Source organism: Diabrotica virgifera, chromosome 1, assembly GCF_917563875.1.
Source record: "Diabrotica virgifera virgifera chromosome 1, PGI_DIABVI_V3a".
Taxonomy (NCBI): Eukaryota; Metazoa; Arthropoda; class Insecta; order Coleoptera; family Chrysomelidae; genus Diabrotica; species Diabrotica virgifera.
The window spans coordinates 213,202,806-213,218,527 of NC_065443.1; the positions used below are offsets into that span (position 1 = coordinate 213,202,806).

A 15,722-nucleotide genomic window follows, 5' to 3' on the forward strand; every position below is an offset into this window, starting at 1 on the left:
TCTTCGGACTTTGCATTGGCCATCGGATAGTCCAGATCTTAACCTGATCGAAAATTTGTGGGACATAATTGGCAGAAGACTAAGAAAGCGTTTGCCACCTCCTAGAACCTTACAAGAGGCAGAAACAGTAGCTCTCGAGATTTGGAATGATATTGATCAATACCAAATAGTATACCTCATTTGTAATATAAAAATACATATCCCTAATAAAGTACGTGCCTCCTAGTGGCGGGATACGGGCAACAATACATTGGATTATAGGGCAGTCCTTACAGTAGGGATCCTGGCCTATACAGAAAAATGCAGGCGGGTGTGGGGTAATACTGCACTTCGGTTACATTGTTGGTGTATTGGCTAAACGTGCAGGGTAGGGTATGGTGCTGATAGAAAAGGCATTCAGGCATAAAATATCCATCTTTTCAGGCCATAATAATGAAAAGACCTTCTCCAAACGCAATAAAAACTTATACTCTAATGATGGCATCTCCGGAGGTAAAATGTTCCGGAAGTAAAATGAGCCTCCGTTCGGATCTCCGGGTGAGGACTATCTCAGGAAGAACACCATTATAGGTTAGAAAAATCGGGATAGGGTCTTGGAATATTGGTAGTCTTACAGATAAGAGTCTGGAGTTAGTAGATGCGTTCAAACGAAGGAGAGTTCAAATTTCTTGTGTTCAAGAAACTAGGTGGAAAGGACAAAGGGCGAAAGAACTAGGGGATGGATATAAATTGTAGTGTGTAGGGAGTAGTAACACTAGAAATGGAGTTGGTATAATTGCTGATAGTGAAATGAAAGATAACGTAGTAGAAGTTGTAAAAACGAGTGATAGAATGATGTCAGTGAAATTTGTAATCGATAAAGAGGTATTGAATGTTGTGTGTGTGTATGCTCCTCAAACAGGTCTGGGTGAGAATGAAAGAAGAGCTTTCTATGACAAATTAGGAGACGTACTGAGTGATATTCCAGCAGAGGAGAAAGTTATAATAGAGGTGATTTCAATGCACATGTGGGCCAAGCCAAGACAGGATATGAAACAATACATGGGGGCTTAGGCTTTGGAACTAGAAATGAAGCTGGAGATGACATGCTATAATTAGCAACAGCATTGGATATGGCGATTGTTAACACATTCTTTAAAAAGAGAGAAACTCAACTTATTACCTACAAATATGGACAACATCAATCCCAAATAGACTATTTCATGATAAGGAAAGAAGACATACGTGAATGCAAGGACTGCAAGCTAATAGTTAGTGAGACAGTAAGCCAACAACATATGCTGCTTGTTCTGGACATCGAAGTAAAAAGAGAGACTAAACAAAAATATCGGGGAGGACCACAAAAAATCAAGTGGTGGATGCTAAAAGATGAGAAGTAAGGTCTATTCACGGAAAGAATAGTCGAAAAAATATGTTACAACATGAAAGGAAGCCCTAACAAAATTTGGAGAAAAATGGCCAATATTATTAGAGAGACGGCTATTGAAATACTTGGGAAAACGTCAGGAAAGAAGTTTGAGGATAAAGAGACTTGGTGGTGGTCAAATGAAGTACAGGGAAAAATAAAAGAGAAGAAAAAATTATATAAAATGTGGCAAGAAACCAGATCGGACATAGATCTTCAAAACTATATGGTCGCCAAAAAGGAAGTGAAAGTAGTAGAATAAAAATGAGGAAGTGGCTCAAGCGCTTAAAAAAATAAAGGAATGAAAAGCAGTCGGACCAGATGATATTCCTGGGGAAGTATGGAGAGCATTGGAAGAGACAGGAATAAGTTGGCTAGCAGGTCTACTTAATAGAATTATGGAAGTTGGACAAATGCCAGACGAATGGAGAAGCAGTATATTAGTACCTGTTTACAAAAACAAGGGAGACATACAACAATGCACAAACTACAGGGCTATAAAACTACTTAGCCACACCATGAAAATATGGGAGAGAGTAATTGATAGACGGATACGTGAAGAAACCGAAATATCCGATAATCAATTTTGTTTTATGCAGGGCAGATCAAAAACAGATGCAATTTTCATTGTAAGGCAACTGATGAAAAAATACAGGAATAAAGAGACCAGCGCTCATATGGTATTCATTGATCTTGAGAAAGCATATTATGATAGAGTTCCTCGAGAGATTCTGTGGTGGGCACTCAATAAGAAAGGAGTCCCTGGCGAATATGTAAAGATTGTTAGAGATATGTATGAGGGAGTAACGACTAGTGTTAGGACAGGTGTGGGAGAGACTGATAAATTTCAGGTGAAAGTAGGATTGCACCAAGGCTCGGTGCTTGCTTAGTCCTTATTTATTCTCATTAGTTTTGGAACAGATAACAGCAAAACTACAGGGTAGTATTCCATGGTGCCTAATGTATGCTGATGATGTAGTTTTAATAGGAAATAGTGAAAGAGACTTAGAACAAAAACTGGAACAGTGGAGACAAGCTCTGGAGGAAAAAGGTTTAAAACTTAGTAGGACAAAAACTGAGTATTTGGAATGTTCATTTAAAGATGGAGTTACTACAAATAAAATGGTATCTTTGGATGGTGAAATGATTGTGAAAAGCAATAGTTTTAAGTACCTAGGATCGGTATTACAGAGTAATGGAGAAATAGATGGAGATGCATGCAGTAGAATTAGGGCTAGATGGATAAAGTGGAAAGAAGCGAGTGGTGTGTTGTGTGACAGAAAAATTCCAATGAAGCTGAAGGGAAAATTCTATAAAACAGCCATAAGACCGGCTATGATGCACGGAACTGAATGTTGGGCAGTGGAAGAGAAAGAGAAACAACGAATTCATGTGGCGGAAATGAGAATGCTTAGATGGATGAGTGGAGTGACAAAGAAGGATAAAATTAGAAATGAGTATATTAGGGGAAGTCTAGGTGTGGCACCAATTGATGCCAAAATGAGAGAGCATAGGTCAAGATGGTTTGGTCATGTTCAACGTCGAGACGTTAATCACTCAATACGAAGAATACCTGAAGTGCAGATTGCTGGAAGGAGTAGGAGAGGAAGACCAAAGAAGACCTGGGGGGAGACGATAAGGCAGGACATGTTGGTAAAGGGGATTAACATTGATATGACCCAAGATAGAATTGTGTAGAGAAATGCAATTAGGGAAGCCGACCCCGCATAGGGATAAGGCAAAGAGAATGATGATGATGATTTGTAATATAAAAATACATATCTCTTTTATTATCGAACATAAGCGAATGAATAAAAAAACAAGATCTTAAGAAAGCCTAAGGCTACAATTGAGTTCTAATTCAAATATTTTTTGTATGCTAAAATAATACACAGGGTGTTCCGAACTTTAAGAAAAAACACAGTATGGTTTTTACACCCGGTATAAAATGACCTTTACCTGTATAGGAACAATAATATTACATCGATTTTCTTAAATAATAAGGCTATAACACACTAAACAATTCACTCAAATTGGACAACAGGTTTAGGAAATTTGAGATTTCTATATAATAAATAGAAATAATTCTTCTACTGTGCAGCCACACCATTGTCTAATATTACGCAGCCATGAAAGTTTGTTTCGACCAATCCATCTCTTTCCCTCCACTTTTCCTAGTATTATAAGGCGAAGCAGATGGTATTTAGGTCCTCTAATTATATGGCCGAAGTATTCTGTTTTTCTCCTCTTTATGATGCTTATGAGCAGACGTTCTGAATTCAGCATTTGAAGAACATCTTCATTGGAAGTGTGCGAAACCCACGATATCTTTAGGATTCGTCGATAGCACCACAATTCGAATGCTTCTATTTTGTTTAGCATTGTGGTTTTTAACGTCCATGTCTCACAACCATACAATAGGATAGACCACACATAACATTTCATGCTGAAAAATTAACAAATTAATGGTTAATAACATGTTTATTTATGTCCGTACTTTGATATTAGATATGTTTTGTTCCTTGGCTTTTCTCATTTTGACAGTGGTAAAATTAAAAATGAGGTCATGATTTGTTGAGTCTTTATTCGCAAGTAAATGAAAATGGTCACAAAAATAAACTCAATTTAATAAAAAAACACAAATATTTTTTATCTTTGAACTTCTAGAATGACCAATAGAGAGTCACAATTTTAGTCTGTCAAACATTCAGTGCAAATATCCCCCAGATGATCCTTGCATGCAAATTTGTCACATCTTTGGCATGCCGTTCTTATTGACATATTGCAAATTCGTGCACAAATACAACATCGTCCCACGTAATTTGTTGGAATATTAGGGGGAGGGGGTACGACTTCTTGAACTCCGAGCAGTACGCGAGCTCGTCGTCTATGTTCTCTTAGCAGGGAAGGTATAGTTGATCCGTATTTAATTTGCGGTTTGATAAGTTCCCATGCTAAGTTTTCAATGAAGTCTCCTTCTTGAAACTTTTTCATTTATGTTATTAGCTTTATATACACAGCAGGCTACATATTAGCTTTATATACACAACTAAAAACTGGAACGCGCTTAGTCGCGCGGTCTACGGTTGTATACCAGTGCTCTTTGAATAATGGTAAAAAAATCATGCAAACAGATCGACGGCGTTTAGCAAACTGAAGAGTAAGTTGGAGTTGGAAGTATGAGTGGCAGCTACTAAGCGGGATGGGGGCGTATGTGCAGTTTTCTGCAATTAGCGACCACTTAAAGGAGAGTGGTCTACGATTGTAAACCGCGCGACTAACGGAGAGTTAATTGCTATTAACAATGTTGTGTCGTACTGCAGTAGCACAATTAGAACTTATTTGTACGCTGATGATCTGATAATTGTAGCAAGAAATAAAAACATATCTGCTCATAAGCGTATCGCTACAGCTCTTAAGTCGATAGAATCATGGTCAAACAATATTGAAAAATAAGAAGAACCAGTGTGTTTTGTTTGTGACTGTAAAGTGACTGTGAAGCACATCTTGATTGACTGTCTAACATATGCTGTCGAAAGAGTACATCATCATCTTCCAAAAACATTATAACAACTATTAGCAGAATCTAAGTACACGGCGAATTTGGTAGAATTTCTAAAATCTATAAGCCTTTTTAATAAACTTTAACATAATACCTACATCAATAATATTATTAAAATGTATACTGTATAACGTAATTAATATTTTGTATCTGTTTATTATGTTATGTTTTTCTTTATCACTTTATCACTTTTTGTAATTTTTTTTTTCTATACCTACTTTGTTATGCTAATAACCCTAGTGGTTGAAGCAAAAATAAATAAAAAAAAATAAAAAAAGTATCTCTAAACAAGTTTTACAATATGATTTTGCTTTTCTTTAGTTTTTAATATTTTTAATCTCTTTAGGAAATATCTTATGCAATATATTCATCATACAACAATAACAGGATCGTATTTGCAACATAAATAACGCCGAAAAATAAGTAATCGAAAAACTACCTTTATTATCTGATACACAATCGTCGTTGGCTAGAAACAAAAAACAAAATCACATAAACAGTTTTATCACACACTCAATATCCCCAAAGTTTATTACGAACGTTGCCGTTGGTGCAAATTGATCTATATATTGCATTGTATTCCACAGAAAACATGTGAAAACAGCGAAATAAATCCTGAAGTTTGTGTGTTCGATCTGACCCAAAAACAAGCATTTAAATTAAATTAAAATGGTGTTAAATAATAGTTAGATCTATGAAAATAAATAAAAATAAAAACTTTAATGTTGTTTACTGGATTGAACAATTTATTTTGCCGGTACTTGCTTTCTATCTGGAAATACGTAATTAGTTTAGAAAGTCTTTAACAATTTGACTCTACTGTATAGCAATAGAAGATACTAAAATTGTAACTAATTTCATTGTAACTAACTAACTAAAAGCTCATACGAAAAAAAACTTCTGTCCAGATACTAGCAGAATTTTAACTTAAGAGTCTCAATCAGATAATACTGCAATTATTTTGTAACGGAACACATTGACACATACGAAAAAAGCCTTATTATCGGTAAGGCCCTTAATACACTAAGCGCCAAAATTAAGGCACCACCTTAAATTGGACATTTTTAATGTCTCATATTTCCTAAACCTATTGTCCGATTTTAGCGATTTTTTTAATAGGTTATAGCTTTATTTTTCATTAAATATCGGTGTAATAATATTGTTGCTAAACAGATAATTGTCATTGTATACCGGGTATAACAATGATAGTGTGTTTTTTCCTCAAAGTTTGGAACAACCTGTGGTATATTCTAGCGTATATAAAATATTGAAATTAAAACTCAACTGGAACCTTAGGTTATCATAACATTTTGCTTTTTGATTGATTTATGCAAATGAAATTTGGTAGGTTTTAAGAGGTAGTTATTTGGCATTTTTTGGCATACAATTAAGAATTTTATATTCACCATTGGCGTGCATACGGGTAATATGACCGGGTAATATGACCCGTATGCACGCCAATGGTGAATATAAAATTCTTAGTTGTACGTCAAAAAATGCGCAATTGTACGTCAAAAAATGCGCAATAACTACCACTTAAAACCCACTAAATTTCATTTGCATATCACAACCGGTTTTAGATCAATAAATAAATCGTCAGTATAAGAGCTTATAATACTAAGAGACTTATAATACTAAGAGCCTGGAATGAGGAACAAATCCCGGAAGAGTGGTGTCTTGGAATCGTTTGCCCGCTACACAAAAAGGGTGATCAATTGGAATGTAGAAACTATAGGGGAATAACCCTCCTTAATACAGCTTACAAAATATTTTCGAGCATCTTATATGGTCGCCTAAGTGCATATTCAGAGGAGCTTCTTGGAGAATATCAAAGTGGTTTTAGGCCTGGTCGATCAACAACAGACCAGATCTTTGTGCTAAGACAAATACTGGAAAAAACCAATGAATTCAATATCGACACATACCATCTTTTCGTAGATTTTAAATCGGCCTATGATAGTGTCCTAAGAAATAAATTGTATGAAGCCATGTATGAATTCCACATCCCTGACAAACTGATAAGATTGGTTAAGGCTACAATGCGTAAAGTCGTTTGCAAAGTCGAAATACAGGGCGAACAATCACAGGCGTTTGAAACGAATATTGGGCTGCGACAGGGAGATGCGCTGGCGTGTCTCCTCTTCAACATAGCTCTGGAAAAGGCGGTCAGAGATGTCCGAATAGACAACAGAGGAAATATTTTTAATAAATCATCCCAAATTTTGGCATATGCCGATGACGTGGACCTAGTTGCCCGCACAACACGCAAACTAGAAGAAATGTATACCACCTTCTCAAATGCCTCAAAAAATATGGGCCTGACAGTAAACGAGGAGAAAACTAAGATGGTGGCATCAACACCCAACAATAGAGCAATAAACATCGGTCACCAATTCTCTGTTGATAACTCTACCTTTGAAGTGGTGGACAAATTCACATACTTAGGCTCCCTGATCACCAAGGAAAACGTCATGACAGAAGAAATCAAGCGAAGGATAATCCTAGCGAACAAATGCTATTTTGGACTGAGTAGACATATGAGAAGCAGAAACTTAAGCCAAAAAACAAAAATAACCATATACAAAACCCTTATACAACCAGTGTTGACATATGGATCGGAGACATGGACCATATCCAAGGCAGATGAAAACCTTCTGCTTATATTTGAACGAAGGATCCTGAGAGGCATAATCGGTGGCATCTGTGAAAATGGTATTTTGAGGAGGAGGTACAACTACGAGGTATACCACAGATATAAACATATATTTGGTGGAAAAGACGTAGTATCTCTTATAAGAATAGGACGACTAAGATATGCAGGACATCTAGCAAGATCACAGCATAACAACCCACCTAGAAGAATCCGTATGTCACAACCTGCGGGAAGTAGAAATAGGGGTAGGCCAAAACTTAGATGGAAAGATGGTGTAGATGAGGATGGGAGAAAAATAGGCGCAGCAAACTGGCAACGGTTGGCAATGGATAGGACTGACTGGCGTAATAGACTTGGGAAGGTCGAGGCTCTTTCATAGGGCTGTAGCACCATTGATGATGATATCGGTAAGGCCCTTAATACACTAAGCGCCAAAATTAAGGCACCACCTTAAATTGGACATTTTTAATGTCTCATATCTCCTAAACCTATTGTCCGATTTTAGTGATTTTTTTAATAGGTTATAGCTTTATTTTTCAAGAATATCGATGTAATAATATTGTTGCTAAACAGATAAGTGTCATTATATACCGGGTGTAACAATGATAGTGTGTTTTTTCCTCAAAGTTTGGAATAACCTGTGGTATATTCTAGCGTATATAAAATATTGAAATTAAAACTCAACTGGAACCTTAGGTTATCATAACATTTTGCTTTTTGATTCATTCGCTTATGTTGGATAACAAAAAAGTTAGGTACTTTAACAACTAGCAACGTTTTTCATCAATACAGGGTGTTTCTAAATAAGTGCGACACACTTTAAGGGGTAATTCTCCATGAAAAATAATGACCGTTTGTTTTATAAACATATGTCCGCAAATGCTTCGTTTCCGAGATACGGAATGTGGAACTTTTTCGTACAAACTGACGATTTATTTATTGCTCTGAAACCGGTTGAGATATGCAAATGAAATTTGGTAGGTTTTAAGAGGTAGTTATTGGGCATTTTTTGGCATACAATTAAGAATTTTATATTCACCATTGGCGTGCATACGGGTAATATGACCGGGTAATATGACCCGTATGCACGCCAATGGTGAATATAAAATTCTTAGTTGTACATCAAAAAATGCGCAATTGTACGTCAAAAAATGAGCAATAACTACCTCTTAAAACCCACTAAATTTCATTTGCATATCACAACCGGTTTTAGATCAATAAATAAATCGTCACTTTGTAAGAAAAAATTTAACATCCTGTATCTAGGAAACGAAGCATTTGCGGAAACATGTTTATAAAGTAAACGGTCCATTATTTTTGAATGCAGAATTACCCCTCAAAGTTTGTCGCACTTATTTAGAAACACCTTTTTTTTTTTTTTTTTTTTTTTTTTTTTTTTTTTTTTTTTTCTTTTTTTTTTCGAGGTGGGAATCTTCTTAAGACCGTCTGGGAAGGTGTCCCAGGTGTGTCGGATTCGACCCGCCCTCTCTGTATCACGAGCCGCCTACCGACTAAACCCACCTCCTCTTTCTCCAGCCGACGGGTCTGGAACCGCTCTTAGCGAGCATATCTGACCCGTCGACCTTACTCATAGCTCCCCTCCGGCACTTCTAGCGTGCATTCCATGGATTGGTTGGCCGCTCGGCCGCCCTCCGCACACGCTCCGCACCAGACAGGCCGGTGAAGCGACCGCCTAGCTCAACCCGTGCGCGGATAGGTCGACCGGGGTGTCCCCAGCCCAGGATGGAACGAACCAGAGAATGTCAGTTGGCAGTTACGAGCAACTCCAGTCATTCATACTTTCATCTATCCACGCTGTCTCATCCACCTATTCATACTTTCTTTCATTTAACCCCAAACATTCCTTACTTTCATCTATGCACACTTACTCGTCCACCCATTCATTCTGACATTTAGATGGGACAGTCTGTGTAGGTTGGATGTAAAAGGTCCTTCCCCACTGACTGTCCCAAAACGATACAAAACATGGTATAACATACAAAGAAAGAACTAGAGTAAAAGGAGATGAAAAGAGAAAGTGGAGATAGAATTAGAGAAGAGAGAAGAAAGAGAAAAGAAAGAATAGGAAAGAAGCAAAAGAGAAAGGAAAAGTAAAGATAGAGAACATAAACAGGGAATAGAAAGATAAAATTGATCAAAAGACGAAAAAGAAAGAATAGGAAAGAAGCAAAAGAGAAAGGAAAAGTAAAGATAGAGAACATAAACAGGGAATAGAAAGATAAAATTGATCAAAAGACGATTACTTGTATAGATAAAATTAAGTAAATAAATAAATAAACTACAATAAAATAAATAAATAAATAAATAAATAAAACCATGTAAGAATAAAAATAGACAGTCAGTGTGGTTTGGATGTAAAGGGTCCTCCCCCCTCTGACTGCCCGCCACGACACAAACACATTTTTTAAATAAATAAATATAGTGGTCATCCCGTCTGCAGACGCCTCTCCTTCTCTTCCTTGTGTTTCATTGTCTTGGTGACAAAAGCAATGACCAGGTCGAAGTCTCTCTTGCTATTAATGGCTTTGTCCATTAGCTCGTGTGGCTCACCTAGAGGGGATCCCAGACCCAGCCGCAGCTCGGCACGCCCCGCATGGTACGCAGGGCACACGAACACGACATGCCGCGCGTCATCAACCACCCCACACTCGGGACACAGATCGTCAGCGGTCTTCCCTATACGGTGGGTATATTTTCTGAACGATCCATGCCCCGTCAAAAACTGTGTGAAGTAGTAGTTGACGCGCCGATGCCGACACCCGCACCACCTCACCACATCCGGGATCAAGGATCTCGTCCAGACCGCCTTCTCGACTTCGGCTGCCCATTCCCTCTGCCAAAACTCTATACTTCTCTTTCTTTCTAATGGTCCTGAACCTATTGCCCCGGTGCCCCGTTGGTACATTCGGACTCTCTCTCCAGCCAGGATGTGCACCGGCACAGAACCAGCCACCACCTGTAACGCAATGGTTGATACGGTTCTGTACGCGCTGCACACCCTGATCAGAGGTTTCCTTTGTGCCCTGAGAAGCATGTCTTTATATTTTTTCATCCGGAGGACCTCGTACCATACCGGGGCCCCGTATAATAGTATCGATAGAATGGATTGTAACATAACTGTTCTTTTCTGTGATCCTGGGCCCCCTATGTTTGGCATTAACTTGTTTAGTACCGAGGTCCTTTTTTCAGCCTTTCGACATGCTTCCTGAACGTGTTGTCCGAATGCTAGTCTATCGTCTAACGTGATGCCTAAGTATTTCACGGTCTTTTGGGGTCTTATTTCGGAGCCATTGTACTCGAATATTATGTTGTTTCTGTATCTCGGTCCCCTCAAGATTATCGCTTCAGTTTTCTCTACTGCAAGTTTTAAATCGTTTTCTTCTATCCATTCCGCGGTTCTCTTTATTGCTTGGTTTACTTTTTCTATTATGCCCCAATCGCCTTCGACTAGTAAGGCCAGATCGTCCGCGTATGCAATCGCTTTTACTCCTCTCTCTTTGTTTATTTCTAGTACCCCGTTATATAATATATTCCATAGTGAGGGTCCCAGGACTGACCCCTGGGGTACTCCCGCGGTCATTTTCATCTTCTTTTTCTTTGATATGCATACGGTTCTTTCAAATAGGTAGTCCTTTATTATGTTGGACAAATATTCCGGAGCTCCACATTCGACTATTCTGTCTACAATGAGGCCCCAGTTTGCTGAGTTAAAAGCGTTTTTTATGTCCAACAGAACAAGGACTACCCACCTTTTCTTGCTTGCCTTTGCCGAGTCCTTTATCCAGGTTGCGGCATCTACTGTCGATCTGCCTTTCCGGAATCCGTACTGTTGATTAGATAACGCTCTCTCATCTTCCAACACGCCCTCCAGTCTCCCCTTGATAAGTCTTTCGTAGAACTTACCAAGGCAGTCCAGGAGGCATATTGGCCGATAAGAGGCTGCCGAATCGGGGGGCTTCCCAGGCTTCAGGAGTAGAACTAAGTTCGCTTCCTTTAAGTCCCTGGGAAACTCTTGCTTCTGCAGTAGGTCATTACATATTCTTCTGATCAAACCTGGTTTCTCTGTTGCTATTATCTTGATTGCCTCTGGAGGCAGCCCGTCGGGGCCGGGAGCTTTCCCCTTCTTCATCTCCTGACCAGCGGTTTTAATTTCATCTTCCGTGAACTCCTCTACCATTGTTGGAAAAATCTTGACAAAGTTTTGGACTGTCTTCGTGGGGAAGAGGAGTTCAGCTGATTCCATCCGCTGGTCCTCGTCAAGTTTATATGGGGCCATTATTTTCAAGGACTTCATGGTAATTTTATATGCGTCGCCCCATATATCCTCATCTAAAGCTTTAATCAGGGTCTGCCACTTTTCTTTTTTACTTTGTTTTATTGTTTTGTTTAATTTTTTCTTCTGTTCTTTGTATATTTCATTGAGCTCGAGGTTGCCCTGGCTTCTCGTGTAATTCCTTCGAGCTCTGAGGCATTTCTCCCGTAGATCTTCAATTTCATCCGTCCACCAGTAGGGAGTTTTTTGGTTGTTTTTCCTTTTCACGGTGGCCAACTTTACTGCGCTCTTGAGTACTCCTCTCAGTTGGCCAAGGTCAGAAATCTCTTCCTCATTTATTTTTCTGACCTCCGATAGGTACGTATTTGTGTTAAAATATGTTTTAGTGTGTCCTATCGGCCGCCTTATTCCCCCTTTAACCTTTATTTCATATTTGATGTATCGGTGGTAGGTAAATAACTGATCGTCGAGAACATCCCAATCGTGGACTCTTCTTGATAGCCCCTCGCTTGCAAAAGTAACGTCAATATGTGTTTGACTGGCCCCCCTTACGAACGTAGGTTTATTATTATTTAGAACTTGGAGGCCAGTCTGGGCTATCCACTCATTCCAGAGTTCCCCCTTTTTGTCGTTTATGGGGGAACCCCACAACCTAGATTTTGCATTGATGTCCCCGGCGATCATAATTTCTTTTTCGTTCGCGGCGGTACTCATTATCTCATCTACTATGTCTTTGTATCTAGGTAGAGGGATGTTCGGAGACACGTAACATGCCAGGAGGCTGAAGTCCCTAAGTCTGATGAGGACATGATTTTCCCCCCTGACAATGGCACGAACTCCCACATCCCCATTCCTAATGAGCACCGCCACGTTTTGCTGGCTATCTTGTACCCACCCACCGACCGATGTAATTTTCTTATTTGGTTCGGGGACGATGAGCAGATCTATTTCTAGCTTGTAGGCTTTTGCGTGGACAAGATCGTGCGATCTGCGCGCTCTGCCCACGTTCACCTGCAGTATCCTTATACCAGGTTGATCCTTGAGGTCCGTTTAGGTTCAGTTCCCTGAGGTCTCGTCTGCAGCGGATTCGCATCCTATTATTAGGTTAAAATGTCTAAAAACTAAAGTGAATAAATAAACAGGTATAGATAAAATAAATAAATAAATAAAAGAAATAAAATGTATATAGATAAAATGTATATAAATAGAAATTTTCAATAAATAGTATATATAGATGAATAAATAAAATAAATAAAATTCAATAATTAAGTTAAATAAATAGAGTGTATAAATAAATTTTATTAAATTGAAATAGTGGTAAGCATAAGGTGTTTTCCGTGAAAGTTTGTGAGAGGTGGCCTCCTGTTTCGCAGGTGGGCTGTATAGGGGTCCATTTCTGTTCTCCAGGAAACCATCTCTCACCTTCTTACTTTTATTTTTTTCTTTATGCACCCTTTGGGGGTTCCCTTTCCCTTCCCCTACCATACACCCACGCCCGATAGGCTGGGCATTGCATGCGGTCCATGCGATGACCTTCTTCATTACAAGTGAGACAGAATGCAGTGTTACCACACTGCACTGCCGTATGCCCTGTTTTCATGCAGTTGTAGCAACACGCTACCCTGCTCTCCCCTTTACATTCAAATGTGCTATGCCCGTAATGGAGACATTTGTAGCACCTCATCGGGGTGTACCTCTCCATAATGGGACAGAACACCCAGCCTATCGCTATCGTAGTGTATCGTCTCAATTCCTCCGCTTTCGTAGGGCGCACGGCTATGGTTGCCACTTGTTCTCCGTGCTGGTTTGTTCGTAGCATTTTTATGTCTACCTCGTCCTGTGATATTCCGGTGTATGCTTGTATGGCTTCATGCAGGATTTTCACCGTGACCCCTGGGTCCAGACCAGTTATTGTGAAATAATTCTCTTTGCGCCTTACTGCCATACTAATACCGGACATCTTCGTGTCCATCTCCCTTTTTAGCTTTTCTGCAGCCCCCCTTCCTTTAAGCTTCACGAGGATGTCCCCCCCTTCGGTTTTTTTAAGTCTATCAACCTTCACTCCTATTTTTCCTATATTTATTTTCGCATTCATCTCCTTTAAGACGTCTGTATATGACTTGCTCCCGGTTTTAATTAGGAGGGCTTCCTCTTGCTCGTTTTTAACTTCTTTATCCATTTCTTTGCCTCGTATAATTATCTCCCACGTTATTTTTTCCCTCCTACCCACGAATTCCAGGGCCTTTCGTACCTTCTCTTTGTTTATTTCGTTATTAATTGCTACCCGTATTATTTCGGGCGGCTCCTTCCTCTCTTTAATTTGTTTTAGGGCCTTCTCCGCCACTTCATATATACCTTGATCCTTAATTTTTGCGACATAGGTATACCATTCTCTCCTTACAGTTGCCATGGAGCTTCTGTTCCCATTTTCTATGTACTCTACGTTTCCCTCTTGACAACCCTCTATGATTTCATGCACTTCTTCTCTGATAGTGCGTATTACGCTTTCTATTCCATCCTCTTTTATTTCATTTTTTGTTACTATCAGGCATTCTTTCTTAGCTATTGTTTCTTGCAAGCCCCCTTGTTCCCATTTTGTTTTTTCGTAGACTGTTTCCTCCCACCTCTTTTCATATATTTGGTTGAAGTCATTTATGTCCCCCCCTTTGTTTAATACTTCAATTATCTTCTCAGTCTCCTTTCTTTGCTTTTCTCGCTCTATTTTTATTTTGCATTGTTCGCATCTAATGCTCTCCTCCTCCGCTTGTGTCTTCTTACTTTGGTTTAGGCTAGTTTTGTTCTGATTATATATTTCCCCAATCAGATTTCTAGCTATTATTTTGTGTTCCCCCTGTATGGGACCTTTATTGTTTAATATTTCCAATACTTGTTTTAGCTTTCTCAGGATCCTTTCATTTTCTGTCTCCTCGGGGTATTCGGCGGTCTCTTCCCTCTTCTCTTTTTTGAATCTCTCATTTTCCTCTAGGCTATCCCCTTTTCTTTTTTTGGACTGTTGTATTGCTTCGTAATCCTCGTCGTCAAACAATAAGGCTTGAAGAATGCTATCTCCAGTTTTTTGCCAGTGTGTCTCCGTTTGCTCTTCTCTTTTATTTTCCTCTCCTTCAACTTCTATTGCTTCCGCCGAGGGTTCCCTCTCCTCTGCATCTTCTTCTTTCTCTTCCTCTTCTCTATTAGTTTCTTCTAGCATGTTGTCCAATAATGTCGAGTGTGTTATGGGACCCGACCTATTTATTTTTGGCTGATTCTGATGCCTCTTTAACATTTCTTCCTCAAACTTCTTTCGCTCCTCTATTTCTTCCGTTTTTTTGCCGTCGTGCGACAGTTCTTCCCCATTCTCGTTTTTGTTAGTCTTAGCTTCGTCCTGTTTCTTTTGCCTGTAGTCGTCCTCTTTTTTTTCCTGTTCCTTTGGTTTTTTTAATGGTTCCATACAAATCCCACGAGTTGGGACGTACTATACGTCAGACGCGGCAGTGCGCCCTTACCGCGTTAAGGCTGTGTTACTTCGGGAGGTCGCCAGGTATCCCGAAGGGATCGTTTGCGATGCTCTAACCCTCGCATCTCTCATATCTTTGGCACGATGCCTTCCACCGTGATAATGGGGATTATTTTATTGAGGTTTACTCCTCTAGGCTTTTTTTCACGGTTGCCTCCGGACGCAGTGGCAGTCTGTATTCGCAGGCTACTTGGAATTTCCGCGTAACTGCTGCCTCCCCTGTTACGCGGGATTGGGATGGGGATTTGTGTATATGGGATAAAGGTATTTAGGTGGGGTGAGACATTTCGGCCG

General features: G+C 39.4%; 1 protein-coding gene across 1 annotated transcript; it reads right to left on the reverse strand.

The window, feature by feature from the left end:
- Nucleotides 1-13,358: 13,358 nt before the first annotated feature.
- LOC126892801 (trichohyalin-like) lies at nucleotides 13,359-15,362 on the reverse strand. Its single transcript, XM_050662535.1, has one exon. The coding sequence runs from the start codon at nucleotides 15,360-15,362 to the stop codon at nucleotides 13,359-13,361; it is 2,004 nt and encodes a 667-aa protein (XP_050518492.1).
- Between the last annotated feature and the right edge of the window lie 360 nt (nucleotides 15,363-15,722).

What these genes read in the sequence shown, in the direction of transcription:
- LOC126892801 (XM_050662535.1), bottom strand. Translation starts at nt 15,362, where the DNA reads ATGGAACCATTAAAAAAACCAAAGGAACAGGAAAAAAAAGAGGACGAC.